Raw genomic sequence first — 13708 nt, 5'->3', positions numbered from 1 at the left:
AAAATGTTTGACGTTGTAGGAAACCTGTAGGTCTTGTGGTTTAACCGAGCCTTGCAAATAGATTAGCTTCTGATCAATAGCTCACCTGTCAATCAACTAATCTTACTGAAGTATTAATATTCAACACTGTTATGGTGGTGTAGAGGACTGTATTTCTTAGCACTGTCCATTTATTGTGTGTGTGGCATGAAACACCTTTTTGTGAGTGAGTGTGTATGAATGTATGTATGTATGTATGTATGTATGTGTGTGTGTCTGCTGGGGGACTTTTTTCCCCTTCAAATCCCTAAAATGCAGCTGTGACCTAAATCTGATTTCTATACACTAACAAAATAAACCAGTTAAAAAAAAAAAAAAACCTCGTGCTGCTCCTATTACTTGAAAACAGGAAATGCGTCTGCTGTGATCGGAAAGACTCGTTTCCTGTCAGCGAACGAGCGTCGCGTCTCAGGTCTCATCAGAGTCGACATTCACAGAGCTGATTAATGACACAACACTTTAATTTTTCTTTCTTTTCTTCAGTGTCACTGATTTGGGGACATTTTTCCAGAACGGTCTGAAACAAGACGACTTTATCTAAGATATCTGGGATATAATTGATCTGCTGGGAATAAAATGACCACATTAAGGATCATATAAAGTAATTATGATGTCATCAGCCACACAAACACACTGGAAAAGTTTTAAAAAAAATTTTGTGGATTTATATATATATTATATATAAAAACCTAATCTGTCAAATGACGGAAATTTAGTAAGAGAAGTAAGAGGCACAAAAGCTAGAAGCACTACGCAAACTGTCCACACTACAAGATGAATCGCCTCAGAAAGATTTAAGAAAGAAAGAAAAACAATTTACAGCCTTCTGGAAGCACTGCAAATAAATTTCACTTGTTCTTTACCCTCTACTTTAGGTTTTTCCGTGCGTGACACTGAAAAAGTGGGCGGTCTGTGTTTCCACGGAAACAGCAATATCTGTAGGGTGGGTGTTGATTTAGCATGGCAGCTAGCATGAACACGATTATTAAACAAATATGATTTCTACAGGAATCTTGTAGGTAAGTGAACGTGAGAGACGGTGTAGCGTTGCTTGTTACAGGTTATGAAATGTATCTTTGCTGCTCATCTGAACAAAAGTTTAAGCAACTGCAAGGTAGTGAAATTTCACCGAGTTCATTCGAACTGTAATTTATCGTCAGCGTTATCCACGACACAAGCTGCAGTGTGTCATCACATAGAATCAACTCCTTTATTATAAGTACAGCAATATGATGCATTTGCACAGGAAAATCAATCAACACCTTTTAAACACAGAATACAGTATGGCATAAAATGCATTAAAAAAAAAAAAAAAAAAAGTACCAGGTAGGACAGAATTCATGTGCACTTTTGTGTCTTAGTGTTCTTCTTCACTCAGCTCTCCACGAGCACATACAGTGTGATGTCTACAGTGAGACCAACCAGAGCCTGGCTCGCACCGCTTTACTGTCCGGTCGGCTCTGATTCCCTTCTACATGTAAACGTGTCTCTTTCTGCCTGGGAAGGAGGCCACGCCCCCTGACATTAAACCACGCCCTCCTCAGCTCCGCTTTCTCCGTAACCGACCGGTCCCCGTTTTTTGTTCTCTTAGGCTTACCTGATCATTTTTCAGTAGGAAAGAAAAGTCATTCAGACAAGTGCACGGACGAGGGGGCGGGGCCTGTCTGAGGCCTGCAGGGGGTGGGGTATAATTAAGATTTAGTGGGCACATGGTCTGATGGAGTACACAGGATTGGTCTCATCTCCTTCAGCAGTGCCTGGAAAGGTGCACGATGGGAAAGGCGATGTGAGGTGAAGGTTTGGGGTTGAGCTGTGGGCGGGGCCTTTCTAAAAGAGGCGGGGTTTCAGGTGTAGCGCGGCATCTCACACTGCTCGCATCGGTTCAGAGCTGGGTGGTTGAGGAAAGTGCAGCTCTCACAGTTCCACTGAGCGCCCTCAAAGTCCTCGTCAAGCTGCGGCGCCGGCTTCGGCCTTGGACCTGCTCCTCCTCCTCCTCCTCCTCCTCCATCTAACACACACATAAAGAGAAAGACAGACATGCAAACAGAGAGATAAAGAATGAGACAGACAGATAAACAGAACGAGAGAGAGAGGGGGGAGAAAAAGAGAGAGGGAAATAAACGAAGAGCGAGGAAATTCCTGACCCATCCCTGCATCGTTCAGCAGTGACGTTCAGGTGCTAAAAGAGATGTTGCGTTGACGAGAAAGTGTTTATGGGTAACACAACACCACAGCACTTCACCTTCATCTCAGAATCGCCGAAGGTTGGAGGGAATTAAAGCGAGACGGCGAGCAGGGGGAAGACAGTAAGTGCTAAATTGAGAGAGAAAGAGAAAGAGAGAGAAATAAATCAATAAGGTATTTAAGGAGCAGAGCGGATGGAGGACGTCTCCTACTGCAGCTCACAGGAGAAAGACGAGCAGATTCTCACTGAACTCTACAGCAGCGTCTCAGATACAGAACAGTTATGGAAGGAGTCTCCAGTGTCAGAGCTTTACATCAGAGGGGGTTTATATCCATCTCTCTGTAACTATTAATCTCCATCAATCCATCTCTTTAACCACATCTATATCGCTCCCTCCATTTATCCAAGAATCTATCCATCCATCTCTGCTTCTATCCATCTGTTGCTCTCTCCATATTTCTATACATCTCTCTATTCATGTCTTTTTAGATATCTCCATCTCTAAATCTGTCTCTCTCTCCATCAATATCTCTCTTTCGCCCCACTGATAGAACAGGAATAAATTTGGTTTGCCACTTTCCCTAACATTAAACAGGGATGTTGTAGCTCAGTGGTTAAGGTGTTGGGCTACTGATCGGAAGGTCATGGGTTCGAACCCCAGGTCCACCAAGCTGCCACTGCTGGGCCCCTGAGCAAGGCCCTTAACCCTCAGTTGCTCAGTTGTAAGTCACTCTGGATAAGGGTGTCTGCTAAATGCCGTAAAAGTAAAATGTAAATGTAAACAGCACATAAACGGATGTGGTACAAAGACGATTATAATAATTCCATGTACGTTTATATTAGTAGTTAAAACTAGTTTATATTCTGCACTGCTTTCAGATTTCCAGTGATTCCGGTTGCTCAGGATGGCCACCGGTCGTCACGGTGCAGTATTCGGTCCCTGATTATAAGGGACAGGAAGTCCAACTGTCCTAAATCACATCGTAAATATTAAATATGCGCTAGATGGGTCTCGTAGCTCCGCTGCTCATAACTAAAGACTCTTGCTTTTTCCTCACCTTTTTTGGGTCGGACAACCGGACCAGGCTGGATGTTATCGTAAAAGTTGTTCATGGCTTTAGGGTCAAACTTTCCTGAAGACAAAAAGAGAGAAAGAGACAAAAGAAACAGAGCTCTGATGAATCCACCATTCCATCACTTCTACAATACAATAAAATGCACTCGGTTCGTGAATAAACCAAAGCGACTGTGAGAAACGTTCAGTTCATCAAAAACATCCTGATACTTGGATTAAAAAAAAACAGGCCAAAGACTAAGAATAGCATCAACCTTAAAACCTATTAAGCTCAAAAATGAAAACAGGGACGTTACTGTTAACTTGTTGTGACAAGCTGAACGTGAAGTGTGGACACATTACGGCTCCGTACAGTCAAACATTAAAGAAAGCTTCAGCTGGTCATTAGACTGATGCTATAAATAAGAGCTTAATTACAGCAGGACAACTTTACAACATATCGATTTTTTCCTCCCTTCAGGAGACAAAACTGCAAACCGCTGCAGGTACAAAACTTTTCTGTCTTACTGTTCTGTAACGAAGACGTTACGTGGAGTAATTAATAATAAAGAGCGCTTGTAAACGTACAGCGGCAGAGGAACAGGAAGAGCGCATTAATCACCATCAGATGATTATGAACATACTAGAGTCTTAGATCTGACGCTTTATTAAACGCTCCTAACTTCACACTTGTGTAATATTAACTAGGTGGAACACAATTTTTTTTATTTCCTATTAAACATGAAACATTCTCTGTCCTCTGTGACAAAGCGAGGACACGAACGAGACGGCTAAGCGACCGCTGATTCGAGCTTCCGGACTGTCAATCGTTCCTGACACGTGTCGATCGGCTCATCTGGGATTTTTCTTCATCTGCTCTCCTGCTCCGTAATCTTGTTCTGACTGTTGGACGTTTAATGTTTAACTACAAGTAAGAACAGTTTACGAGCAAAAAATAATCAAATCTCACTGATTCAGATTTACCTTTAGACTGCAGGAGGTCGGTCTCCTTCAAGGTGCAGTCGATGTCGATCTGCAGCAGTCTGTTTTGTGTCCGGACTCTGGTTATCTCTTCAGGCTGGAAGACCCACAGACAGAGGGGCAGGACACGCAGACAGACAGACAGAGGGGCAGGACACGCAGACAGACAGACAGAGGGGCAGGACACGCAGACAGACAGACAGAGGGGCAGGACACGCAGACAGACAGACAGAGGGGCAGGACACGCAGACAGACAGACAGAGGGGCAGGACACGCAGACAGGCAGACAGAGGGGCAGGACACGCAGACAGGCAGACAGAGGGGCAGGACACGCAGACAGACAGAGACAGACAGGCAGACAGACAGAGACAGGCAGAGGGGCAGGACACACAGACAGACAGGCAGAGGGGCAGGACACACAGACAGACAGGCAGAGGGGCAGGACACACAGACAGACAGGCAGAGGGGCAGGACACACAGACAGACAGGCAGGACACACAGACAACAGGCAGAGGGGCAGGACACACAGACAGACAGGCAGAGGGGCAGGACACACAGACAGACAGGCAGGACACACAGACAGAGACAGACAGAGGGGCAGGACACACAGACAGACAGGCAGAGGGGCAGGACACACAGACAGACAGACAGAGGGGCAGGACACACAGACAGACAGACACAAGTTATGTGACAGTAATCAGGATGTTTGATAGTCTTTAAAGTCTAATAAATTTGTATTTATTTTATACATTATATAATACTAGTTCATTCTGTGTGTGTGTGTTGACTAGGGTTGCAAAATTCGGGGAATTTTCAAGGCTGTAAACTTTCCATGGGAATTAACGGGAATAGATGGAAATAAACTGGGAATTTTAAAAAAAAAAATGCAGAGTTGTCTATAACAAGGAACTTAAATGTAGTTAAAAATCTTGCAGCATAGTTTTGTTTAAAACAACAAGATTTAATGAAATTTAAGTTGAATTTGTACCCTGCGTTCCTCGGTCACTTACACACAGCACACTGCTTACTGGAGGGCCATTGAGGCCAAACCCCCTGCAGGTACTTGTGTTCTTCTATAACATCCACAGTAACACTTTATTTTAGGTCATTTAACTAGTTGCTTATTAGCATGAATATTAATAGAATATTGGCTCTTTATTAGTACTTATTAAGCACATATTAATGCCTTATTCTACATTAATTGTACCCAATACCTAAACTTAATAACTACCTTACTAACTCTTAATAAGCAGTAAATTAGGAGTGTTACACATGCACAGATCATTTGATGTCTCAGTTTGCCGGAAACTTTCCGCCCCTTTGCAACCCTAGTGTTGACTGACGACTTCTTGCTAATGGAACAATATTAATGAGCACTTCATCTGTGATGGAAATAAAGGTAGCGTCAGCAATTCAGTTTATCTATCATCGTTTATTTAATGGCACGTCAGCACCCACGGCTACTTTCACGTGCCATAAATCCTTACGCTGTTACAACAAGAAACACGTTCAACTTTTTAACAGCGTCAGCTACAACAGTTATAGTATGTAAGGTTCTTCACTCAGTAACAATTTGAGGATTTAACAACAACAACAACAACAACAACAACAACACCACCTCCGTGTCATGAACAAAGACACACAGACACGGTGACAGACGTGCCTCCTCATCCTCACTGGCTGAATATGGATAAGGTGCTTTATTAGAATGAGGAGTCACAGAAACAGGAGTTTCTCTTCTGAGCGCATTTTATTGAAGCTGATGTTTAATGAGGAACAAAATTAAAAAAAAAAAAAAAAATCACTGACTGCACCTTTAATGATGGTGTTATTGATGACAGTAATTATTTTGTAACACAACCATTTTACAGCCATGAACCCTGTGGGGTGTGTGTGTGTGTGTGTGTGTGTGTGTGTGTGCGTGCGTGCGTGTGCGAGCTCACCCGTGGGATAAGGCAGGAGCTGTTAACACGCCTGAAACGCCTCTGCAGTGCGTCGTACTCCATGTCGTTGACTTCGCCCTTCAGCTGCTCCAGCTTCTGCCGCTCAGATAGCAGCTCCTTCAGCAGACGCTCCATCCTCGCACGCTGGTGCAGCAACAAGGCTACAGGTCACACAGACAACAAACTCGGATCAAAACCGACCGGATCCAAACTGGCACGCACACAAGAACTTATTAGGTCACACAGCTCTAACCAATGCTCCTGATAGTTTGTAACCATGACAACAGGTCAATCAGAATTATATTGACAGTATCAGTGTTATTTTCATATTGTTGCGCTGCTAAATGAAAACAGGAGTTTGTACGCTACCCTGAGTGTATGCGTAGTCGTCTGAGCCGGAGCTGGAGCGTCGGGGCATGTGGCTGATGTGGCTAACGCCGCTGCCCGTTGTGGCAGAGATGGGCAGGATGGGGGCGGGAGCACCGTGTTTCTCACCCTGATCCACGATATTCAGGAGCGACTCTGCTTCCACAGGTGGAGATGGTGATCCCGATCCCAGCTGCTGGCCTGGTCCCATTTTAATCTTAATGTACGCAGCACTTCCAGCCTGGGGCGAGGAGGCGGGGCGGGGGCGTGCACCACCCAGATACACGCCTGGGTGAAAGGAAGTGCCGGGGGGCGGTGCCATGCTAATAGCCCTGGATGGTGAGCTTGGAGAAGGGCTGTTGGGCATGTACAGCGTCCCCTGAGGCCCAGGGATGGGGGAGTTACTGCGCTTCCGCCCGTCCAGTGTGATCTCGATCTGGTTCTTCATGGAGCTTTTGGTGGGCATGTAGGGCCTGTAGGGGACGTGCTGGTATGGCATGTTGGGTAGGGTGGGAGGGCTGATGGGTAAAAAGGTGTGATGCTGGGGTGAGCTGTAGGGTGACTGGTATGGTGGAGTGCTGTAGGGTGAGGGTGAGTACACGGGTGCGCCGGGCGCTGCCCAGGGTGTGGGCTGGGGACTCTGAGAAGGAGAAGGGCGCATATACAGGGCATTCCCACTGTTCCCATACGCGCCGGGAGGAATCTGAAGCGCCTGAGGGGCAGACGGGATGCTGGAGGACAGAGCCAGAGTGATGGGGGTCATGTAGCGAGAGGGCACGGGGGTGTAGGTGGGTGAAATGCCCTGCACGGTGGGTGGAGGTGTGCTGGCCGAACGTGCATGGTCGCTCATGAAGTAGGAGGTGTAGCCGGTGTTAGAGTTGGCGTTGGCGTTGGTGCTCTCAGGCGGAGGGAAGCCGCCGACGCTGATGTGCAGCATGCGGTTGCGGCTCAGGTGCACTTCCTCCGGACTGTGGAATTCCTCGTACAGGTAGCGACTGCTCTCCTGAGCCAGCAGGTGGCAGCACACCTCCAGGTTGTTGTTATTCTGAAGACAGAAAAAAACGACAAAATATCTTAATGAATGAAAAACCACGTTAATATTAAAAGTTTTTATAAAACTCTGAATCCCCAGAACCTTCAGGTAAAATGTGTCGGTTTAGAGAAAGAAAATCACTAAACTGCACCTTTAATAATGTTTCACTATCTCACTTTCACTGTCCAGTGAGCACAATGACACGATTCTCATCAATAAAACCTGCTCGGTATTTTAATCTTTAATCAGGTTTAAACATCTAATCGAAGTTCCTCTAAGCAAATATGCAAGAAGAAATAAATCAAATGTGACGCGACATTTTTAATCTAATATTTAAATTTAATATTTATTATATTTTACTCAGTTATTAAATTATCACACATAACTTTAATATTTTTATTAGCTTAACAATTATGAGCAATATATAAAATAAATATAATTAGATTATTATTAGCTATTAAAATGACTATTTTTTTTATTACTAATTTGATCATTTGTATTTTTTGTACTGTTTTATAAAGGCAGTTACAGGTCTGTTCATTTATTTACCCATCCGTTTCAAAAATGTTATAATTTTTTAATAAATGTGAATAATTTGTATTAAATAAAAGATACATGTAGAATTTTGTTGTGATAAATCTGATAAATAGAATTCTATAAGTGATATTAAATTCTTACAGCTTTATAATGATGAATTTTTGATGATGGTTTGATTCAAAGCGCTTGATGTCCATGAGTCAGCGTTCTATAACAGGTATCAGAATTCCGGCTTCTTCCTTCCTCTAATCATCAATTATTGACCAGAGAGTAAACATGAGTGAAGGGAACAAAGACTCAGCAGGAGGAAGAGGAGGAGGAGGCCGGGTCGCTCACCATCTCTCACTCTCTCTAGTCTTTAGTGTTACAGCTGATCACCTGCTTTATTTTTCCTCAGGATGAGCTCACCTGCAGAAGGCACTGGGACACGACGTTCTCTGGGATCTCAGGAAAACGCTGCTTCAGGTCTTGCAGGACGTGGAAGTCCAACTGCGGTGCTCCCTGTGCCATGCTGAGCCCACGGCCTTTACTGAGCTCGCAGCCGCAAGGGCAGCAGCTGCTCTTCTCTCATCACCTGCACACATGCGCACGCACACACACAATCAGCCAGCAATACAGATCAAACACTCTCTTCACACGTGAACGTGCACACACACACACACACACACGCACACACACGATGATGATGATAAAGCGCTGTAGAGCACTGAGCTCGGATGTGAGTAATGGAGCAGTGCCAGTGCAGAATTACCAGATGGTACATGGCGAGAGGCAAAAAGAGCAGGGAGTGGTGAAAAAACTGCTGCTCTTGGGAGAAAAATAAACCTACACATAATAAATCGTTAAAATACCCAGAAAACAAAGTAGTCTTGATCAGATCTGGACCAGCTTTAGAATCACAGCGCTAAAGACTCAACCTTACTGAACACTTCTCCACATCATCCCAGCATCAGAGTCTGATCTCACTTATGCTCCTATCGAATGGGTGAATGATCACAAATCCCCACAACCAAATCTAGTGGAATAGTGATCTTGTGTTAATGTTGCTCATCACTGAACGCCATAAAACTTTGTGTCTTTATCTTTTGTTGGAAGACATGCAACGAAATATCTTCCAAACAAGTCGGCCTGATTTTCACTTTCACATTATTGGTCCTCAGTCTTATGATCTGATGGATCAACATGTCCACCAACATATCGGTCTGTAACTGAGAAACTGCTGCACATAAATCAGAACTTCACTGCAGATGATGATGCAGAAGATGATGTAAAGAACCGGATGAGATGAAGAATCCAGCAGAAAGTTTCTGTTTCTATTCAAACATTTTATCACATTATTCACGGACAATGTGCTAAATCCACAGACAAGTAGCTTCAACCTTATACAAGGATAAAGAGTCAATTTAAAAGGCAAAAGATGGAATTAATGAATCCACGTTAATCCAATAAAGTGCATTTCAGTCTATTTTTGTTCTGTCGATCTTGAGCTAAACAAACGTGCTAATTAATCCCACCTCATGTTAGCTTTTAGCATTAATGCTCACACATTACAACTATTCTACACATTAATCTACAGGATTTTTAACTGTCTAGCAAGACATATGAATGATTATTTTATAGATTTGTAGAACGTCTTTTTCTGATAATGCGCAAAGCAACGCTATGACTAGCTATAACTAGCTATAACTAGCAGGCTAACGTCGCTTATCTCTTTCTTTTTTACACGATACATAACATAATATCTTTAACAAACAGTACAAGAATACAAGGATATGACTGAATGTATAAAACTGGCTAGTTCTATTAAATCCTCATCTATTTAGCGTTAGCTAGCGTGTACCACAGATTATCAGTACAGGACTTCGGAATCGGTTCAACAAAATGTATCGATTCTCTAAACACAACAGAGCCGACTCCTAATCTTTAAAAATCCTTCTACATACCTTATCGTTCATACCACAATCTCTGACGTGTATTATGGGTTATGTACTACGTAGCGTGTGTTTCTGTACAATGATCAACAAATTGCTTGTTTATCTTTTCCCTATACAAGAACATTATAATCGAATCGTCTTTTATGAATCAGAGTCGAGCGAAGAGATCAGGAACCGAACAGTCCGCTATGTCGTTAGCAACGACGTGTCTGTTAGCTGGCAACAACGGAGCGGTTGCTATAGCAAGACAATCAAGTCCAGTTTAGCAGAAACATCGACAAAACTGGAAACATTAACCTCCTGATGTCTTAAATTAATCTATAAACCTTATTAGGAGTCACCTGTCTGTATTAAGTCAGAACACTGAAGAACTCCCGAAACCGGAAACAAACAAACCGTCACCTGACAGTCAGCAGCAGTAAACACGAGAACACACATAATTAAAGAATAATAACATCAGGATTTAATAGCGACAGTAAAGAAATGTAAGGGATGAAAATAACATGTACCGAATTACGTGTAGAAGTTGTAGATATTATGATGGAGAAACAGCAGTTAACGCTGCTGCAGGTAAACGGATCATTCGACTGTGTGACACCAAACAGACGCGTTAATTCATCACTGAACCGCCATCAGACTGAACAAACCTCGGTATAAACGTAAACAAACTAGAACAGAAGCTCCGGAAAACCAAGCTGAAGTGTCGCCCAGGTACCTAAACCCGTTAGCACAGGATTAGCCTGTTAGCACAGGATTAGCCTGTTAGCACACGAGAACTGTTACCGTGATGCGGCTCCTCGTTGCCATTGAAGTCCAGTGCAGGTTTTCGGTGTTTGTTTTCTGCTCCACGCGATTATAAAATCAGCAACAGCGTTCTGTAAAATGCTTCAGATTCCTCAGCAGCTTTAACAGGCTACAAGCTAAACTCACGAAACCCGCTGCCGCTCACCGTAATTTTGTTTAGTTTATCCGCAGACCGAGCAGGACATTACTGCCACCTAGCGGTACGGAGAGGAGGCAAACGCTTTAACCGGGCACACCGCAGTCACGTGACCGCGTGTGAAAATAAAATAAAAACATTGAACTCACTATCTTCTTCTTCTTCTTTCGGCTTTTCCCTTCAGGGGTCGCCACAGCGAATCATCTCTCTCCACCTATCCCTATCTTCTGCATCCTCAACACTTGCACCCACTAGCTTCAAATCCTCATTAATTACATCCATATACCCCCTCTTTGACCTTCCTCTTTGCCTCCTGCCTGGCAGCTCCATGTCCAACATTCTCCTACCAATAAACTCACTCTCCCTCCTCTGAACATGTCCAAACCATCTTAATCTCGCCTCCCTAACTTTGTCCCCCAAACGTCCAACATGAGCTGTCCCTCTGATGTACTCGTTCCTAATCCTGTCCAATCTCGTCACACCCAAAGAGAACCTCAACATCTTCAGTTCAGCTTCCTCAAGCTCTGACTCCTGTCTCTTCTTCAGTGACACTGTCTCTAAACCATACAGCACGGCCGGTCTCACCACTGTCCTGTACACCTTCCCCTTGGTTCTTGCTGATATTTTCCTATCACACAGAACTCCTGACACCTTTCTCCACCCACTCCAAACTGCCTGCACTCGCTTCTTTACTTCTTTCCCACTCTCTCCATTACTCTGGACTGTTGACCCCAAGTACTTAAACTCCTGTACCTTCTTCACCTCTTCACCCTGTAACCTTACTGTTCCATTTCCCTCCCTTTCATTCACACACATGTATTCAGTCTTACTACGACTGACTTTCATTCCTCTTCTCTCCAGCGCAAACCTCCACCTCTCCAGGTTTTCCTCCACCTGCTCCCTGCTCTCACTACAGATCACAATGTCATCTGCAAACATCATCGTCCAAGGAGACTCCTGTCTGACCTCCTCTGACAACTGGTCCATCACTATAGCAAACAGGAAGGGGCTCAGAGCCGATCCCTGATGCAGTCCCACCTCCACTGTAAACTCCTCTGTCTGACCTACAGCACACCTCACCACTGTCCTGCTCCTCTCATACATGTCCTGCACCACTCTGACATACTTCTCTGCTACTCCTGACTTCCTCATACAGTACCACAGCTCTTCTCTTGGCACCCTGTCATACGCTTTCTCTAAGTCTACAAACACACAGTGCAACTCCCTCTGACCATCCCTATACTTCTCCATCAACATTCTCAGAGCAAAAATTGCATCTGTTGTGCTCTTTCTGGGCATGAAGCCATACTGCTGCTCACAAATTTACATTGAACTCACTATAATGAGCTTAAAAATACCAATTTCAAATGTTGCATTGACTAAAATTCTATTCTGTTAAAGAGAACTCTATTCTATATCACCCCATTCTAATGGATTGATTTTTTTTATTGATTATACAGAACTCTGTATTCTGTAAATAATATATTCTGTAGAACTATTCTATATAATATATTCTGTAGAACTCTATTCTACGTATAATATATTCTGTAGAACTCTATTCTATATAATATATTCTGTAGAACTATTCTATATAATATATTCTGTAAAACTCTATTCTATATAATATATTCTGTATAACTCTATTCTATATAATATATTCTGTATAACTCTATTCTATATAATATATTCTGTATAACTCTATTCTATATAATATATTCTGTATAACTCTATTCTATATATAATATATTCTGTATAACTCTATTCTATGTATAATATATTCTGTATAACTCTATTCTATGTATAATATATTCTGTAGAACTCTATTCTATATAATATATTCTGTATAACTCTATTCTATATAATATATTCTGTATAACTCTATTCTATATAATATATTCTGTATAACTCTATTCTATATAATATATTCTGTATAACTCTATTCTATATATAATATATTCTGTATAACTCTATTCTATGTATAATATATTCTGTAGAACTTTATTCTATATAATATATTCTGTAGAACTCTATTCTACGTATAATATATTCTGTAGAACTCTATTCTATATAATATATTCTGTAGAACTATTCTATATATAATATATTCTGTAAAACTCTATTCTACGTATAATATATTCTGTATAACTCTATTCTATATATAATATATTCTGTATAACTTTATTCTATATAATATATTCTGTATAACTATTCTATGCACGTATAATATATTCTGTAGAACTATTCTATATATAATATATTCTGTAGAACTCTTCTATGCATGTATAATATGTTCTGTAGAACTCTATTCTATATATAATATATTCTGTAGAACTCTATTGTATGTATAATATATTCTGTAGAACTCTATTCTATACAGTTTATACAGTAATATATTCTGTAGAACTCTATTCTATAGATAATATATTCTGTAGAACTCTATTCTATAGATAATATATTCTGTAGAACTCTATTCTATATATAATATATTCTGTAGAACTCTATTCTATAGATAATATATTCTGTAGAACTCTATTCTATACAGTTTATACAGTAATATATTCTGTAGATCTCTATTCTATAGATAATATATTCTGTAGAACTCTATTCTATACAGTTTATACAGTAATATATTCTGTAGAACTCTATTCTGTATATAATATATTCTGTTGAACTCTATTGTATGTATAATATATTCT

The 13708-nt window shown here is 41.7% G+C and overlaps 1 protein-coding gene across 5 annotated transcripts; it reads right to left on the bottom strand.

Annotated features, from left to right (window-relative positions):
- Positions 1 to 1230: 1230 nt before the first annotated feature.
- tab3 (TGF-beta activated kinase 1 (MAP3K7) binding protein 3) lies at positions 1231 to 11060 on the bottom strand. 5 transcript variants are annotated; one of them, XM_060880804.1, is made up of 7 exons: positions 10856 to 11060; positions 8547 to 8712; positions 6572 to 7613; positions 6203 to 6363; positions 4263 to 4356; positions 3283 to 3357; positions 1231 to 2047 (listed from the first exon to the last, which is right to left on the bottom strand). In XM_060880804.1, exons 2-7 carry the CDS (start codon positions 8646 to 8648, stop codon positions 1884 to 1886), a joined length of 1638 nt encoding a protein of 545 aa, XP_060736787.1. In that variant the 5' UTR covers positions 8649 to 8712; positions 10856 to 11060; the 3' UTR covers positions 1231 to 1883. The 5 variants fall into 5 exon arrangements, with proteins under 5 accessions (XP_060736787.1, XP_060736789.1, XP_060736790.1 ...); XM_060880806.1 differs by having other exon boundaries at positions 1231 to 2041; XM_060880807.1 differs by having other exon boundaries at positions 1231 to 2038.
- Positions 11061 to 13708: the final 2648 nt, after the last annotated feature.

The sequence above is a fragment of the Tachysurus vachellii genome, chromosome 11 (assembly GCF_030014155.1).
Source record: "Tachysurus vachellii isolate PV-2020 chromosome 11, HZAU_Pvac_v1, whole genome shotgun sequence".
NCBI classification, from domain to species: domain Eukaryota; kingdom Metazoa; phylum Chordata; class Actinopteri; order Siluriformes; family Bagridae; genus Tachysurus; species Tachysurus vachellii.
Note: the sequence above shows the minus strand (reverse complement) of the source record. Positions and strands in the feature narration are given on the sequence as shown.